General features: G+C 50.8%; 1 protein-coding gene across 10 annotated transcripts in view; it reads right to left on the bottom strand.

The window, feature by feature from the left end:
• The window catches only part of sli (slit guidance ligand), a 567,521-nt gene that overhangs the window by 226,546 nt on the left and 324,431 nt on the right, over positions 1–16,544 (bottom strand). For 9 of the 10 annotated variants that reach the window (XM_089578241.1, XM_089578242.1, XM_089578237.1 and 6 more), the window contains one exon: positions 16,150–16,221. The exons of the other annotated variant lie outside the window; for it this stretch is intronic. In XM_089578241.1, coding sequence (XP_089434367.1) covers positions 16,150–16,221 — 72 coding nt within the window. The remainder of the gene's footprint in view (positions 1–16,149; positions 16,222–16,544) is intronic. 10 annotated transcript variants of the gene reach the window in all.

The raw sequence follows: 16,544 nt of genomic DNA, 5'->3' as shown, positions 1-16,544 counted from the left end.
GGCAGCGACTCCCAGGCGACTGTGAGGGCCAGTCGCGCACATGAGTCCGATGCCTGAGCGGAGGCAGGCCTGGGTTTATAATCAGGTTGGACCCACGAAATCCGGCACCGAAGGCATGTCCAAAGTCAAAAGGCTTTCTAATACATGCTACTTCCCTCCACACGAAGGGGTGTGCAAGTCTGGCTACCGACGTGCCGGTTTCTGGTTCCGGAGAAACCAGGTCCGCGCGGTGATTCACAGTGGCCAGGCTCTAAAACGACTCCTCGGGGAAGCGACTTCACGGCCGGCCGCAGGGCTGTGATGGCCATTGCGGGACGCCGAGCAACGGGGGCGTAGTACGACCATGAAACCTCCAGTAAAAACCGCCGACGTTGTGGGGTACCGGCGGAGTAGATCCGGGTAATCTCACCCTAAGCCACGTTCATGGTTTGTGGCCCGGTCAGCCCAGCTTTGAACACTCCCTCCACAGTACACTGCAAACCGAAAAACACCCGGATAGGAGTAAATGGCTCATCGCGTAGCGCACTCCCGAAAAGGGGTTTTTATACTCCTCATAATAGGAGTATATCGTCTACTCCTCTGCTTGAAGGGGTACTTTCGGAGTGCTAGAAGGAGTAAAGTGTTACCGCTCTGCAGACGGGAGTTTATTTAGGAGTAAAGTTGTGATCACAAAGGAGTTAGCATGGCAATTAATAGAAGTATTATATACTCCTTTGCAGCTACTTTTATAGTACATTTCAGGAGTACGTGCCTGTTCCTTTTAAGTAGTTTTGACAGGAAATTTTTGGAGAAATTTTTCTTACTATACGGTTACATTTATGATTCCCAGACGAGTATATTACTTCACTTGATGCGGAAGCCGATTTGAAATAAAGTATTCGTATGGAAGGCTCATTTTAGAGCTTGATATTCCAGGATAAATGCGTCGATGAACTTACAGTGATTTATTTCAAACAATATTTTATTGGGTACAAAACATTTGAGACATGTGTTCGGCAGCTTGCTTTCGACGGTTAGAGAGAACCAACGTCTTGGCCCCTGTAGAAAAGAAGAGTGCCTTAACCCACGCTGTCTTTGGGTACATAAATACCCAAAGGAATTAAAATAGAGATGCCACACTTGAAAGCAAGGAGGGAACCTTGAAATGCTTCGCTGTCAACATACAGGCTCCTTCTGAAAGAAAGATTAGAAAAACAAATGCATCAGAGGAATTGCACCTCTAAGCTTGAAGTATGACGTGCTTCAAGTGTAGAAATCAACGTCCCAAAGCCGTTCAGAGTGCACTTTTCAATAAAGTAGGTATTATTGAAGTTTAAACGTTTTTCATGACAAAAGATTAGCTAGCAGAACATAGTAGGTAATCAACTAGCTAATACATACCTGTACCCTGTCGGATGACAGCGGCTAAACGCGGTTTTCAGGGAATCACAAATTCCAGAGAGCCGCTTTCGTAAACGTTAAGGCAATACGGCGAATGGGAAGCAGCATCAATAGGGAACATTTTTTCCGCAAAGCATAAAACTGAAAAAAATAAAATGGTCTTACTGAGGCACTTGAGCATTCGCGCTGCCTTTGGCTGCGTTCCTGCACCGAAAGAGGCCTCGAGATATAATTTTTTTTACTTGTCAGAGGTTCCTCATGCTTTTCAGGCACCATATCAGAACCAATTACTGAAATCAAGACATGCAAACAAAAGACAGCGCTTTGCATACACGCAGCGGAAGCTTACATGCAATTTCCTTGATGGGAGAGCCCGCAGCTACGCATTTTCAGGACGTCCTCATTCTGCATATAGGCCAAAGGCAGGGCAAGGGTGACTGACATAGCAGGCATTGTTAGGAATAGAAAGCTACCACCAGACCCACCCTCCCGCCGCCAGCTGTCTTCTGTTAAGCTTTGCCCTCACATTCGTGGCCAGGGTTCAAAAGAAAACATTCTACACAGGTCTATGGCTGGGAAAGGAATATACTTTCGGGAAAGAACGCCAACCAAAAAAAAAAAACATGTTTGGGAATCTTCTTGGTTCTTTCAGCAGGTGTGACTGCGAGTGAGTCACAGCTTGCCTTTTTTAAGCCTTCGGTTAGTCATCCGCCGGGTCACTGATCATAGACAGTTGATGCAAGGATAGTTCCCTCGAAGTCAGTCTTGTCAACCCGCGCTTCCTTCCTTGTTCATTTGTTTGGCATCCGCTTTGTGCTGCTTCAGTTTTTCTGGGAAATGCTTGCTTTCGTCAATGTACTACGTCCAGCACGAGCAGGGGATCTCGTACACTGGCGTATGCTTTATTCTTTTTCTTTCGCTGCCTTCCTGGGATCAGCAGTCTGAACCGGAACGCTTGCCTCCACGAGTTTCACATAATGGAATGTGTTCGGAAACTGCACGCGAAGTGGAAACTTCTTTTAACATTTTTCAAATGCGAAGAGCTTACAAGATACCACATTTTGGAACTAGACGCCTAACCATCCAGAAAAGGCAGCGTTCAGTATGGTTGAAACCTCATGTCCGCTGCCGAAAATCGCTGCAACTTTAAGATGCCACCAACTGGGAAAATGTAACAGTTTAGCTAATCTCCGTGAGCGCTAAGGCGTCGCCATGTCCTGTGCTATGACTGAAAAGAATAAAATCGCTTGCATTGTTTGCATAACAAGGCCCTCTTAAAACACAGGAAAGGAAGCAACCGATTAGGGCACGGTTCTCAGCACTGTTCGTAATAACGTGACAAAAATTCACAGACCCCAAGGCTGTGCATTTTCACCTGTCATTGCCTGTACAGCTTTTCCATATTCATGGGGCGTGAACGCATGAAGAAAATTTGGTCCCTAGAAGAACTGACCGTACTTCCAGCTGTACATGTTAGCGTAACAGCCACGACTGCAGTGCCACACTCATTTTTTCAGCCGCATGCAACAACAAATTTCTCAGATACTTACTTCATGCCTGCTGTGTGAGTTGGCTCCACCGGACCACAATGAAGCCTTTGCTGTTTTGCTGTTCTCGTTAAGCCTTTCATCTCGGCGCACCCGTGGTTCACAGCAAGTCTACGCACACTGAAAAGGGAGCGGCGTTAAGTGCATGCGCGTCTATGGCATCAAAGGAAAGCTTAATACTGCTTACCAGAACACACGACGATGATAATCCGGTCTTTAGTATTCTTGCAATACAGCGAAAGAACGAGGGGCCGACGATGTCGAGAAAACTGGTGCGTCACACACACACCGCCATGTCGGCGCGGCGAAACGGCAGCAGCCAACACTTGTATGCTGCGTAGACAATGAATGACTAGCCGCTGCTTCTGCACATATTGCTGGCTTGAGTGAGACGTTCATTGCAGCACGTTGCTGCTAAGGTCGATGATGTCCAGTCTTACGTCACGACAAGAGCGCGCAAAGGAGCGGGTGGCAAACTGGCGGCTTCGGGGAGGTCGACGCGTCACACACCGCCATGTTGGCTCGGCGGAGCTCGGCTGGCTAAGCCTCTCGCAGACTGTCCTCGCAGGCGATGCAACACCAAGCGTTCTCCGAATACACTGGGGGCTTCACAGGCACTGTCTGTGGCGCACATTGGTGCGCGAGGTTACGGCGATCCGGTGTCTTGTAACATGACAAACGTGCGTGAAGCAGCAAAAGCACAGGCGAGCAGGCAGCGACGACAGAGCCGGCGTCGTCACCTGCAAGTGCAGCGAACCGGCAGCTGCCACTAGGCGGCGGGCAGACACTAAGGAGTGCATAAAGGGCCTGAAGGAGTATTGAAGCCGACATACTCCTTCTTGGAAAAGTAGTAAAATCATGTAAATGCTTTATTTTACTCCTCGATTTCGCGACGGCAGTAAAAAAGGAGGATTTCCTCTTTTTTACTACTTAAAGTCGATTGCACAATTTTCAATAAGGAATTTAAAAGCGGACACTAGCCATTTATATTCCTATTTGGGCTTATTTGTGTTTACAGTGTAGGAGAGGAGCAAGCCAGGGAAGAAAATAAGTGCATGGTTGGTTGGTTGGCGGCACAGGTGGGTCCCCCGGAGGTTTAGGTAATGGTGCCGAGGGCCGGTGGGCCGATAGGCTGGAGACCTAAGCCTCTACTGGCCGGATCACATCACACATACTTCCGGTGTCTGAAAAACCGCGAAAAGCACTCGACGGTTAGTAGCTCGCAGGTCGAAAACAAACCCCAAAGTCGTACAGGGGCCCCAGGTAGTTGACCCGGAGTTAGGTTCTCTCTCCGGCGGTCGAACCCCGTTGCGTTTGGTGGGTGGTCGGGCATCCCGTGAGCGGGGCCGCACCATTGGGCAATCTCAACGCACTCCCTGCCCTGGCCAGGCAGGCCAGCAATGGAGCCGAGATAATTGAAGGATCAGATCAAACAACTCGCTGTGGCCGTCCCCACCCTAAATCCCATAACCCATTTCCTGACAACCATTTATCCCATCCATTTTGCCCATCCTTTCGGCTACTTCCCAGGGAAGATCAGGGGAGTCTGCCCGGGCCCGCTCACCCGGCTGCGGGTCGCTATAGTACCTTACCCCCTCCATTTTTTTCTTTTTTCCTCACTTACATGTGGTAAATTTACCATTGCCCTTGGGCCTTTTCTTTTACCTTCAAATTGGATTAAGCCTACTGTACGTACGGTGCAGGCAGGGGCTTATTATTTTTCATTCTTTTTAGGTTGCCCGAACCTAATATATGTTATTATTACGTTCAAACACTAGCTCTTCGTCAGAGAGAAACATGCAAGGTCTTGCTATTTGGGCACGCTTAGCCCTTTTACGTTCGATGTAGGATATGCAGGCAGGCTAAATGTGAAAACGTCAACTCTTCCCTTGTGCTACTAATATACGTTAAACTGTCGATGGGTGCTGCCCGAAACTCGCTAATAGCGCATAACATTCGTGCACTGTGAAACCCAAAGTAATCTGCGCAGGACTTACGAAGGCTGCAGGCGGAAATATGTTAGCTGTTTGCCCACACACAGACGCCTTAGCTCTGTCAGGGTGCTGCACGAGAAGGCCCTGTTGCGGTTGCCCGCAATTCATCGTCATATAGCCCGCGTCTTTCATGCACACACTACACGTTTCGCACTGCGCGGCACATGCTTAGCCCTTTTCTACGAGATATGGAGGATACAGGCGAGAAGATGCGGGGATGGCAAATGTGCCCATGTCTAGCACATTCATTTTCTAGACAGGGCCAATGTAGGCTACGGGCGGGAATACTGGTGTTAGCCCACACAGAGGCAAATTGGCTCTGTCGGAATGCTGCACAGGCAGCCTGTATTGGGGCTGCCCGCACTTCACCATCATGCAGCCCAATCTTTTATGTACACGAACTGCATGCAGCCCATGCTTAGCCCTTTCATACACGATTTAGGATACAGGCGGAGAAGACGTGTGAACGGAGAAGACGTGTGAACGGCGTGTGAACGGCCCATGTCCAGCCCCTGCGGGACCATCGCAGGTGTTGCTCAGACAGCCCAAACTGCACGTCTGCGACGCTTCGCCACTGTGAAGCCCAAAGTCTAGCCCCTGTATTTTCCATGCGGGCCCCATATAGGCTGAAGGCGGAAATACTAGCACTTTGACCACACAAAACAACTGCGGCTCCCTCACGGTGATGTACGGGCAGCCCCTTTTTGGGGTTACCCGCACTTCCCCATAATAGAGCCCTCATCTTTGCCAGCAAGTATCGTCAGTGGGACCAAGGTGGGCTGCCCAGTCTGTTTAAGCCCATGCCCATGCCTAGCCCAACCGTTTTGTGCCAGCACTGCACACACGCGGGGCCCATGTGGGTTTACTGCCGGCCGTCACCAGCCCTCATTGCCGATGTCGGACCCGCATGGGCCCGCCACCTTGTGCTGCTGGGGATGTAGGGAAACATAAGATTATTTTTTTTTGTCATGTAAACGGTCGGAAAAAAATGGCCTGCTCTCGCATTTTTCCACCTTTTTTTCAGACCTTTGCCACCCAAAGGTAACATACCTCTGCAAGCTGCGGTTGGCATTCTGGCATTGGAGATTACTAGTTTGATTTTGTTTTGTGTGCTACATGTCTTGAAAATGCTTGTCTACCTCTTGTCACGTCATGCAGTTGCATTGGTATGTGGCTGCAAGGCTGGAGAAACTGGGTTAATGTTATGAAAATCTCTTGATATTGTCTTTCATTAACGCTTTTACTTACAGTAGCTTGCACTTAAGAAAAATTGCTTAACCTTTCAGTAACAGTATTATATTTATATTTCGGTTTCTTTTTTCAGAACATCCCTTGTTTGAAATACCAAGTTCAACCATGAAAGTATGCCTGCACATAGTTACCATTGCTATTGCATGAAACTTCTGCCGGTATGGCCAGCTTAAAGAATGTCTCTTGAAGACTGAAAGCAGCTTTAATGTCATTATTGAAATTGTCTTAAATCTGACACATTTTGCTTTCTGGCCGTTAGTTGCTTCATGCATGCATCTGACATATGGTGGACATATGTCCGATTTCGAGCATTCTGTGGGCTTTTATACACGGCCGTGGGAACTGCCGGATATATTACTGGCTGCAATCACCAAAGCTTGCTTCATGAAAGCGCAGAAGCCATGGCATGCCAGTGGCCTCATTAGATCCATGGGGGATATCCTCGGATATCCTGGTCGGACGTCCGTGGGAGATCGTTCAAAATTACACATTTACCTCGTCTCACGTCCGTGGGATACCGGCGGATTTCTCAAAGATATCCGTACATCCGAAACTGGGCGTAACTCGTAGGTTCGCTGGACGTACAATGGTTGACTGGGAGTGTCATAGTTCAAGGCTATGCTTTCGCCAACGATCGACTTCGAGGTCACGCCGTGTCGTTTCTTGAATCGCTCAAGCCAGCCATAGCTGCACCTTTATGGCCCATTTGGAGGGCGAGAGCATCGGCTTTTGCAGTAAGTGCAGGTGCAAGTACGGGGAGATTTGCACTCCTGGCGTTCTTCACCCACTGTGGAAGTGCACCTTCCTCTTCGGGGTATTTCGAATCGCGATTCCTCTTTCTGTCCGCCCAGAAGCTTTTTTCAAAGCAATCCAGCACAGCTTCCTTGTTTTTCAATACAGTTGATAAAGTAGACGGCACTATGCCGAATTCCTTTGCGATGTCAGTTTTTGTGCCGGCCGCCTTTTCCCACTTGTTTTAAACAGAACTTTCTGTTCCAAAGTCCGACGCCTTCGACCGGAGACTGACGGAGCCGCTTATCACTGTAGATCACAAAAGCACACGCGAGGGACGCCTAACAAAGCACTCCGAATAACACGTAATCACATGTCCTGCAGCGCGGATCCAAACGCACGCGCCATCGGCGCCAAAGGGACTGAACGCGGCGGGCGACGCAGAAGCTTCAAAATGTCGCCATGGCATCTCGCTTTCCTCATCAATGCACGCTGGTGATGGCGATCGGAGGAACCACGGAAGCGCCCCCGTTGGTGCAAGATTCTGCTTGGGAGGGCAGGCCGGACTACAGAGGACGACGAGGTGGGCAGCGGCCTGGGCGGGAGCGCTTGTGCCATCCCGTCCGCCATTAAATCATGTCATGTATTCCTTGGCTTGCCGGCACGTAACATCTGGTGTGAGTTACGGGGAATCATCGCCATCCTGGTCCTGGAGTTCGGCGTTCTGCGTCTGCCGTGGTCGTCGGCCGTGTGTTCCTCGTCCGCACCACCCGGCCTTGACCCAGCCCGCCTGACCAGAAGCGACCTCGCCACTCGCCCCAGCCCCGTTCCCCCCTCCGACCAGATGACACGACTAACTGATGATGCTGTCAGGACCACACCATACGACCCCACCGATCCGAAACACGTGAGCACACAAGCCCCTGCCGCTTGGTGCGTCCATGGGCCGTCGGCTTCCTTCTCTACGCGTCCTGTCCTGCTGGTTTCCCTGCCCGGTGTAACATACACCGACTGGCCCAACAAGCTAGCTTTCTACAGTTCTGAATTTGTACGTTGCAGAGGAAATATGGCCACAATGTGGGCACTGGAAATTTCTGGCCACTCCTCGACCTTATCAACAAATTCGTTTCAGCTTATCTGTGTATGATGAACTAGCGGGAGAAAAAAAAATTAAATAAGAAGGATCGTGCCGTGAATATAGCAACACCTTTGTAGACAAGCCAACCTATGCCCCATCTCGGCGCTAAAATGATCGTTCCCACAGCACACACAAACGTTCGTAACCTGACATCGGTACCCAGTCCCAATGCCCGTTTGTCACCAAAGTCCATTAAGTAGGAGACTTTACGAGGCTTCAGGCCAGCGCGATCACCGACTTCTGTCAGGACGAAATGCGAAAACGCTTGTCAGCGCACATTCCATACCCCGGGATGGACGAGGCAAATCAGCAGCCCAATGCTATTGCATAGCCCAGGACGTAAAAGGCACGACGTAACGGTTTTACGTCCACGACGGCAAACCTCATAAAGAAATGCAAACGATACACATGGGACGTGACCTGCTTAGCTTCAAGTTATTTTATGCGATATGCAGGTAGCTCACTTTTGTGTCACCAGAGGCACCATTGGGAGATATACAGGGTGTTTCACGTAATATTTTACAAAATTTTAAAAAATGGGATATTGGAGTTAGACGAGCGCTTTTTTCGGCATAGCATTGCCAGCGGTGTAGTACATCAGAGTGCAGCTAAGACAGAACGTTCTCACTAGCAGGCTGGTTAACCAATATTGAATAGTTAACTTTTTAACTATTTCTGTTAGGTTCCTTAATGAGTAAGAGGCGTGTAGCCCATTGCAAATAATATCCATATCAGTTTTCAGAATTTCGGAAACGCCGCTTCTCTAGGCGCTGTGGCCCAACAAATTTAGGCTACATAGCACAATCATACATGCGCTTTCGAGAAGCTTGCAGGCAAAGCAACCTCTCCATTCCACGTATCTCCTCGAAAGCCAAAATTCGTAGAACCACAGAGCCTAGCATAACCGCAGTTTCAAGATTCCAGAAACTGATATGAGTATTACTTACGCTGCGCTACACGCTTGGCAGTAATTAAGGAGCTTAACAGTAATAGTTAAAAATTTAACTATGCAATATAAATTAACCCGCATGCTGGTTAGCACGTCATAGCTGCACTCCGATGTACTACACCGCTGACAATACTATGCCGAAAAAGCGAAAAGGCCGATTTTTAAATACTGTGTAAAGTCTTTGGAGAAATACGCTATGCGTGAAAGGGGCCGCACTGCACGATGCAGGTATACTGCTGCGATCCGTGGTACACATGCATTGTGCGACCAGTAGTAGCGCGCATGCAGTTCCTTCACAGTAGACTAGTTTGCATAAGTAGCAGTTACAGGCACAGTTACAATTCACAACCCGAAATAAGTGCTCCACAAGTGATAAAACATAGATATCTCGGTAGTGTAATGATCGGAGGCCCAGCCAGCGGAGAACGGCGAGCCAGTCAGGCGCCATCAGGTATGCGGCCGAAAGCGCTGCTGTTCGGAGGAGACGAAAGAGACACTGCGTGGGGCAGCTACTGGCGACGGCGTCGGCGTACACAAAGGCGTCTAATCCCCTTCGCCGGGGAGGCTGAGTGCGGCGCTTCTCCCAGACTGCCCGTGGACCGACGGACGAGACCCAGTGGCGACGACGACGGGGGCGACGGCGCCGTTAACTCATTGCCCGCGTGCGCCCTGAGCAGCCGACAACGCGGAGGGGCGACACGGCTGATTTATCTCTGAAGAGGTCACCGGTGTGAGCGGTCAGCGCTCGCGTCCCCATCGATCAAGATCATCACACAGCAACAACGACCTTTGGGCCTGGTCGGCCCGCGGAAAACCAACAGTTCGCGACTGAGAGACGCCAAGTTCCTCCTTGCCCGTGTGTGTGTGTGTCTGTGCGGTGTGCGCAGTCACGTGGGGAGGGCGGAGCCTAAGAAGACGCTAGCAGCCCATTGGACGCTCAACCAGAGATCAGATTCCCTAGATGGGTGCCTGGGGAATGTGAACTGCATTTAAGCAGCATTCTGTGGGGTGCCAGATGACCCTCCCCCATTTTCTGACTTTGTTCTCCTTGCTACTGTACATAATGTAAAATAAACCTTCAAGCTTGCTATTCCTCCCGAATGCTTCCCTCCGTAGTCTGGCTGCTTCGCCCTAATGCGGTGAAGACCCTGGTCCCGATCCCCGAGCACATCAACTGGATGACAGCGGTGTGGTGGTCTGCGCGGCGTCCTGGCTCCGGTATGGGTAAGTGCACGGTCTTGTCTCTTTTTGAGTTTTGCCAGGTTGTACATCTTTGGGAGTTGTAAACCTAGGTAATAGAATGTGACTCCAGAGATTGCCTGGGAATCTTCTCTGACCACTAGTAGAGACTAGCCGTCGCCTGGGAGCAGACATGGACTGGAAAGAGCTGCGCAAACCGGACCTGGTTTTGATATGCGGGAAATTGGGCATTGATTGTGGGTAAATCCGTAGGAAACCGCTCTTGATTGAGGCGATTGAGGCAATTGAGGCAAGCGGTGCAGACGCGGAGGAGATAGTCGGATGTTGGGAGGACATTCGGGAGGAATTAGAGAAGGCACAGGAACTAAAGAAGCGAGAGGATGAAGAAAAGAGGAAGTGCGAAGAGCAAATGGAGATCGAGAAAAAACGGCTCGATCAAAAGATGCGAGAGTGGGATGAAGTAGCTCGACAGGAGCGGGAAAGGGAGCTGCGGGAAATCACATGTCAACTTAACCTCGTAAGAATGAAAAGAATTCGATCTAGGTTAAGAGTTTTCAGGACAGGCGATAACATCAGGACTTTCCTTAAAAATTTTGAAAGAATTTGGACGGAGAAGCAGCTAGACCAGGGTTATTGGTCAGTTATGCTGCTGGCTTTCCTCCCGTGTGAAGTCGCCAACAAATTAGCGCGCCTGTCGGACGAGGATGCGAAAAACTACGCGAAAGCTACAAGTGCGCTCCTCCGAAACTTTGGACTTCCCGCAGAGGTCGATCTCGAAACCCAAAGTGACTGTGGTAGGCTACACCACGACAGTGTCAGCGACCGACTTAGGAGCACCGCTCAGTCGCCGAAAGACACGAGGGCTGCTAAGAAGTGCGGGGATAGGGTAGGTTTGGCCCTAGAAAAAAAGGCTACTTCAGCAGCAGCGACCGATGATTTAGGTCAAAAATCTAGAGAACAGTGCAGATCCGCAAGCCGCGAGGGCTCGGGGGATAGTGTAGGCACTGAGGCTAAAAATGAAGAAAAGTGCAAATCCGACAGCCGCGAGGGCTCGGGGGATTGTGAAGGCACTCAGGCTAGCAATGAGAAAAAGTGTAGATCCGCAAGCCGTGAGGGCTCAGGGGATAATGAGGGCACTAATGCTAGCAGTAAGGAAAGGTGCAGCGCGGCGGTTTTGAGCCCAGAGGAGCGTGCACTTTCCGGGAAGAAGGCGGCCGTCTCTAACCCTGAGGCAGATGCTCTGTTGAGAAGTGAGGTTGATTGCTGCGATCGAGAGGGTAGCACACGGGACAAAAACGCTACGTTGACCGAACAGCGTGGTTCAGGTCAAGTTGAAGGCCAGAGCGTTAGTGTCGTAGGCTCGAACAGCAAGCCTCGAGAGAGCACATTATGCTCAGGAGAGAGTAAAGTGCCGATGAGACAATCAGATACTGCAACATGCAGTGACTCGCCGAAAGCACGAGCCCATTGTTCAAAATCAAGTGGGAAATGCGGCTCCGTGCTGCATCAGAGAGAAAATGCGGAGGGTGAGGACACCGCAGGAAAGGGAGGCGTGCAGGGCCGATCTGCTAAGGCAGTTTTCAGAAGGCGGCCGCGCGCAGGGAGAACCAAGCGAGAGCGTGCTCTCCAGAGAACAGACATAGTACGGGCCGAGGACACTAAAGCTAAAGGCCGGCCAACAGTGTAATCGGCCGAGGCGGTCATCGCGGCACGCCAGGCGAAATAGACACCGCACAAAGCGAAGGCCACCTGACCCATTGTGGTGACCCTGCGGTAGTTCTTGCGGGACGAGTGAAGCTTGCAGCAGGCCACACAGAAGCAAGCATAGCTACCACCCGAAAGAGCGCAGCAGAACGCGTTACAGTCTAAGGCCATTCTTGAATCGATGGGGGAATGCTCGTAGGCATTGCTTTCTTAGATCGTCCCCCTCCCCCATTCTTTTCAAGTCCTGCTCAGGTGGTGGAGACGCGCGATCGGGGTGCGGAACAAATCAATGTCGCGTGGCGTCTGGAGCCCGAAGAGGTGAACGCGCACTTAAGCCCTTCGGCTTTTGTCGGGTCTCGGCGGCCGAAGCTACTGTTAATCTGCGACCGCGCCGAGCGCGGCTGAAGAATAGGACCCTTCGTGTCGCGAAGGGGGTAGTTAGCAGATTCCGAGAATGAGTCTCTGCTGTTTGCTTTTTCTTTTTTTTTTGCTGCTGCCGAAAAAGTTTTGAGCATGTGTAGTTTTTGGTATGGTCATTGTTAACTTTTGCAGTAGTGGTCTCGCATTTCTTTTAATGCTAACTGTTTGACAATGCACAGGTAGTGCTTATGTATAGCAGCGCCCGCTGTCACGCGGAAATGCTGGAAAGACGGGCCATTGTAGGACACTGGCATAAGCGCCTGGAGTCTCTTTGTTTAAGGATTAGACAGATTAATGTGAGTTGGGCTCCGATATTGAGGGAAGCTTTGCCAGGTTGAGCACAGGTGACGGCACTATGCGGTCATGCAAATGAAGGGAAGTAAGCACGTTCGTAATTCTAGTGGTAATTACGAGTTGAACTCCATTACAAAGAGGGCGAGAAAACTGAAACGTGAGGGCCTCAGCACGCGTTTTCTCCGTGGCCCTATTGGAAGTGCTTAAAGTTCCCGAGCAAAACAGTTTGGATTGTTTTCTCCGCATTTGCATCTCTGAAGCGTCACCGTTTTGTTCCTTTTGTCGTCTAGTTGGAGCGGTTTTCTTTGATCAAAATTCAGAAGCGAGTGGCTTCCATTACAAAAGAAAAGAAAAATTTGCTCAACTAGGTCCGGTAGGCCAGCTTTCCAGGAATGCACTTTCGAGCGAGGGCTGTGGTGTGTATCAAAATTTACAGCCTTAGTTTAACCTTATCCGAAAACCTGGCGGTTCTCTGAGGTTGGCCGTGTGCTGCCCTGCTCGAGGTATGGGCTTAGCGTAGGCCTGATCACTAATGTTCCGTTTCGAGGACCACTGCAAGATGTGCAGGGCTTCCTGGCCGACCTGTCGAGCAGAAGGACTCGGACACTGACGTACATTCGTGGTGCACCGATCAGCTCCAACCACTTCGTGACGTCTTCTTGGCGGCGGACGGACTGTAATGATCGGAGGCCCAGCCAGCGGAGAACGGCGAGCCAGTCAGGCGCCATCAGGTATGCGGCCGAAAGCGCTGCTGTTCGGAGGAGACGAAAAAGACACTGCGTGGGGCAGCTGCTGGCGACGGCGTCGGCGTACACAAAGGCGTCTAATCCCCTTCGCCGGGGAGGCTGAGTGCGGCGCTTCTCCCGGACTGCCCGTGGACCGACGGACGAGACCCAGTGGCGACGACGGCGTTGGCGACGGCGCCGTTAACTCATTGCCCGCGTGCGCCCTGAGCAGCCGACAACGCGGAGGGGCGACACGGCTGATTTGTCCCTGAAGAGGTCACCGGTGTGAGCGGTCAGCGCTCGCGTCCCCATCGATCAAGATCATCACACAGCAACAACGACCTTTGGGCCTGGTCGGCCCGCGGAAAACCAACAGTTCGCGACTGAGAGACGCCAAGTTCCTCCTTGCCCGTGTGTGTGTGTGTCTGTGCGGTGTGCGCGATCACGTGGGGAGGGCGGAGCCTAAGAAGACGCTAGCAGCACATTGGACGCTCAACCAGAGATCAGATTCCCTAGCTGGGTGCCTGTGGAATGTGAACTGCATTTAAGCAGCAATCTGTGGGGTTCCAGATGATCCTCCCCTATTTTCTGACTTTGGTCTCCTTGCTACTGTACATAATGTAAAATAAACCTTCAAGTTTGCTATTCCTCCCGAAGGCTTCCCTCCGTAGTCTGGCTGCTTCGCCCTAATGCGGTGAAGACCCTGGTCCCGATCCCCGAGCACATCAGTAGTAAGCAGAGCGCGGCCTTTCGGCGCCGCTCTGGCCGCTACTGCTGCTTGCAACCGCTTTCGTGTGCAGCACTGGCGATCTCTTACTAGGACTAGGTGCTTTGTTGGCTTACTTACACAAAACCAGCCGTATTCCCAGTTCGAGACCACCGCAAAACACTAGGGCCCCGCGCAGCGTTCACGAACATCGCGCAGTAGCCGTGCACCACCTTCGTCGCAGAGCCTAAGATGGCGCCGGTGTGGGCTTTTGGGTTTGGCGCATACGGGGCGCCACCATCAAAGTAAAATGGCGGGAAGAGTGCTAGAGTGAGAGTACCAATTCAGTTTGCGTGTGCGGCCATTCTACAATGCGTTAAAGTTTTGGTGCAGCACCGCGATCATACCATTGATAACCAGGTCGAATCGATTACAAAATGAAGGTACATTTGCAATCGCTCTTATGACATGGCGTCGGTAATTCCACAATAAAGAAAACAACTGGTTAAACAATGCACGACGCGATGAAGTAGAAAAATCCCTTGTCTTGCGGTGGTATCCCTTCAACATCGGTGCCGGATTTCCTTCCGTGCGCCTGGAACCCACGAAATCGGTTCAGCATATCTCAGAGTACGTAATTGGTAAGAGCACTTTCCCGTTCCCGAAAAACGCCTACTGACAATGTAATTCCAGTTGGGAAGGAAAGCGGTGTAGCAGACACGTGTCGCAACAGCATTGCAAGCCTCCCGCAAATGCTCTCAGCGCTCCGCTTCCTATTTCTATGATTAATTTTGCAGTCCACGACATTCTAACCGAGAACGGCATTGATAAAGAGATATAAACCTTAAGAGTATGACGCGAGAGCGTAATGGGTTATGTCCTCATACCACCCCTGGCACAGTGGTGCATGCGCCACTGCTCTGCGATCGCAGCCACTGGTGGGGCTGGTGAGACCTAGGATTTCTCTTCCCTCTCACGGTGAGCAGATTGTGATGACGTCACAAGGCCACTTCACCTAGGTGGCCCGCCTAGTTTGCTTCACTGGGTATTTTTCGTGGATTTTACGCACACCGACAACGACGAATGCTTAAACGCCGCCTTTTCTGCGACACGGGACCCGCCACAATATCGCATAAACCTCGCACTGCTAAAAAACACTGAATAAATGACGGATGGCGCTGGCAGTATTTTCTTCAACACTTTAACGAAACGCACGCGACAATTCGCGTGCAGCGTGTGCCAGGATGTCAGTTTTGTGCTCTGAGCACATGTTACGAGACGGCAAGCCGATCAAGACAACGACATGAGGGATGGTAATGGCTTGGTTTAATGGCTGTTTGTAAAGCAAAAGTTTGAAACTGCACGTTGTCTATTGGTACAGAATTGATAAAGTATATCTCAGCTCCGATCCCGACCAGTGCAGCGCTTCCTACGCACTCGAATAACAAGATTTTGTTCAGTGTCTTTTCAGTGCTCAGTTTTCATTTGGCTGCAAATGTGTCCCAAGAATTAATAGGTTCCTGAGCAACCTCGCTAAGGTTCACGGTGGGGTGGAGTGCCTCAAAGCAGCACAATTAAATGATAGGAAGAACACCGAAAGGACAAGGACGTTGTAGGAGAAGTGCACAAGACGAGCATTACCGCTTCTTTCTCCACGCCCTGTTCCTGTCGCTGTTCTTTTTACCCTCTAACATATCGGATCAAGTGTCTCAGAACTTCACCGTGCAGCACATTTAAGATGCAGGAGATCGGACGTCCCTCCCGAAGTCATATAGATAATTCAGGCAGCACAAACTCTGAGCTGACGATGCCACCGTTCCTTCGAGCCGTGATTTTCTTCCGTGTTAAATTTCCACCACTTCATTCGAGGTACGAAGGCTTTTCGCTAGTAAATATTTTGCCTTGTTGCGTTACCTTTTTATCAGAAATCAGCAATGTATTTGCGGTGAAAAAATAGGGATCATCCATTCAGCGCGGCACGCATTAAAATTTCCGACGCCAACAATGAATGGTTAACGGCCTGCCGGCGCGCAGTTTCTGCCTCAAGATCGAGCACTGGCGTTGCATAAAGCATGAGGCGCGCAGCAAGGACAGAAAACAAATACGTACAGCAGATTCAGGTTGCGGAGATCCCTGAACGTGTCCTTTCTTATGCATGATATCCGGTTGGCGTTGAGTAGCCTGGAAAGAAGCGGGCAAGCATCAGAGAGCGCCTGCCGTCGTCGGAGATTAAAGTTTCAACGCGCCTCCTGCAGCAGTAAGCTGCGGTGCCTGGCTCCTCTCGGTGCACACCCTGCCAACAGCGAAAGCCGCCAATCTTTTTCCTTCATTCTTCGCTGCCGTAAAAACAAAACCGCGCCGATTCCCCAGCTTCCAGGCCGTGGAATTCCTTCCGGCACGAAGGACGCCGACAGAGCGGAAATTCTGTGCACCGCAGGGTCCGACCGACAGCGACGTCACTTACAGGTGCCGCTGCACAAACGCGACAGTGCTATGGAGTCAGG

The sequence above is a fragment of the Amblyomma mixtum genome, chromosome 3 (assembly GCF_055824585.1).
Source record: "Amblyomma mixtum isolate Tamu chromosome 3, ASM5582458v1, whole genome shotgun sequence".
NCBI classification, from domain to species: domain Eukaryota; kingdom Metazoa; phylum Arthropoda; class Arachnida; order Ixodida; family Ixodidae; genus Amblyomma; species Amblyomma mixtum.
This window is presented reverse-complemented; position numbering and strand designations above follow the sequence as displayed.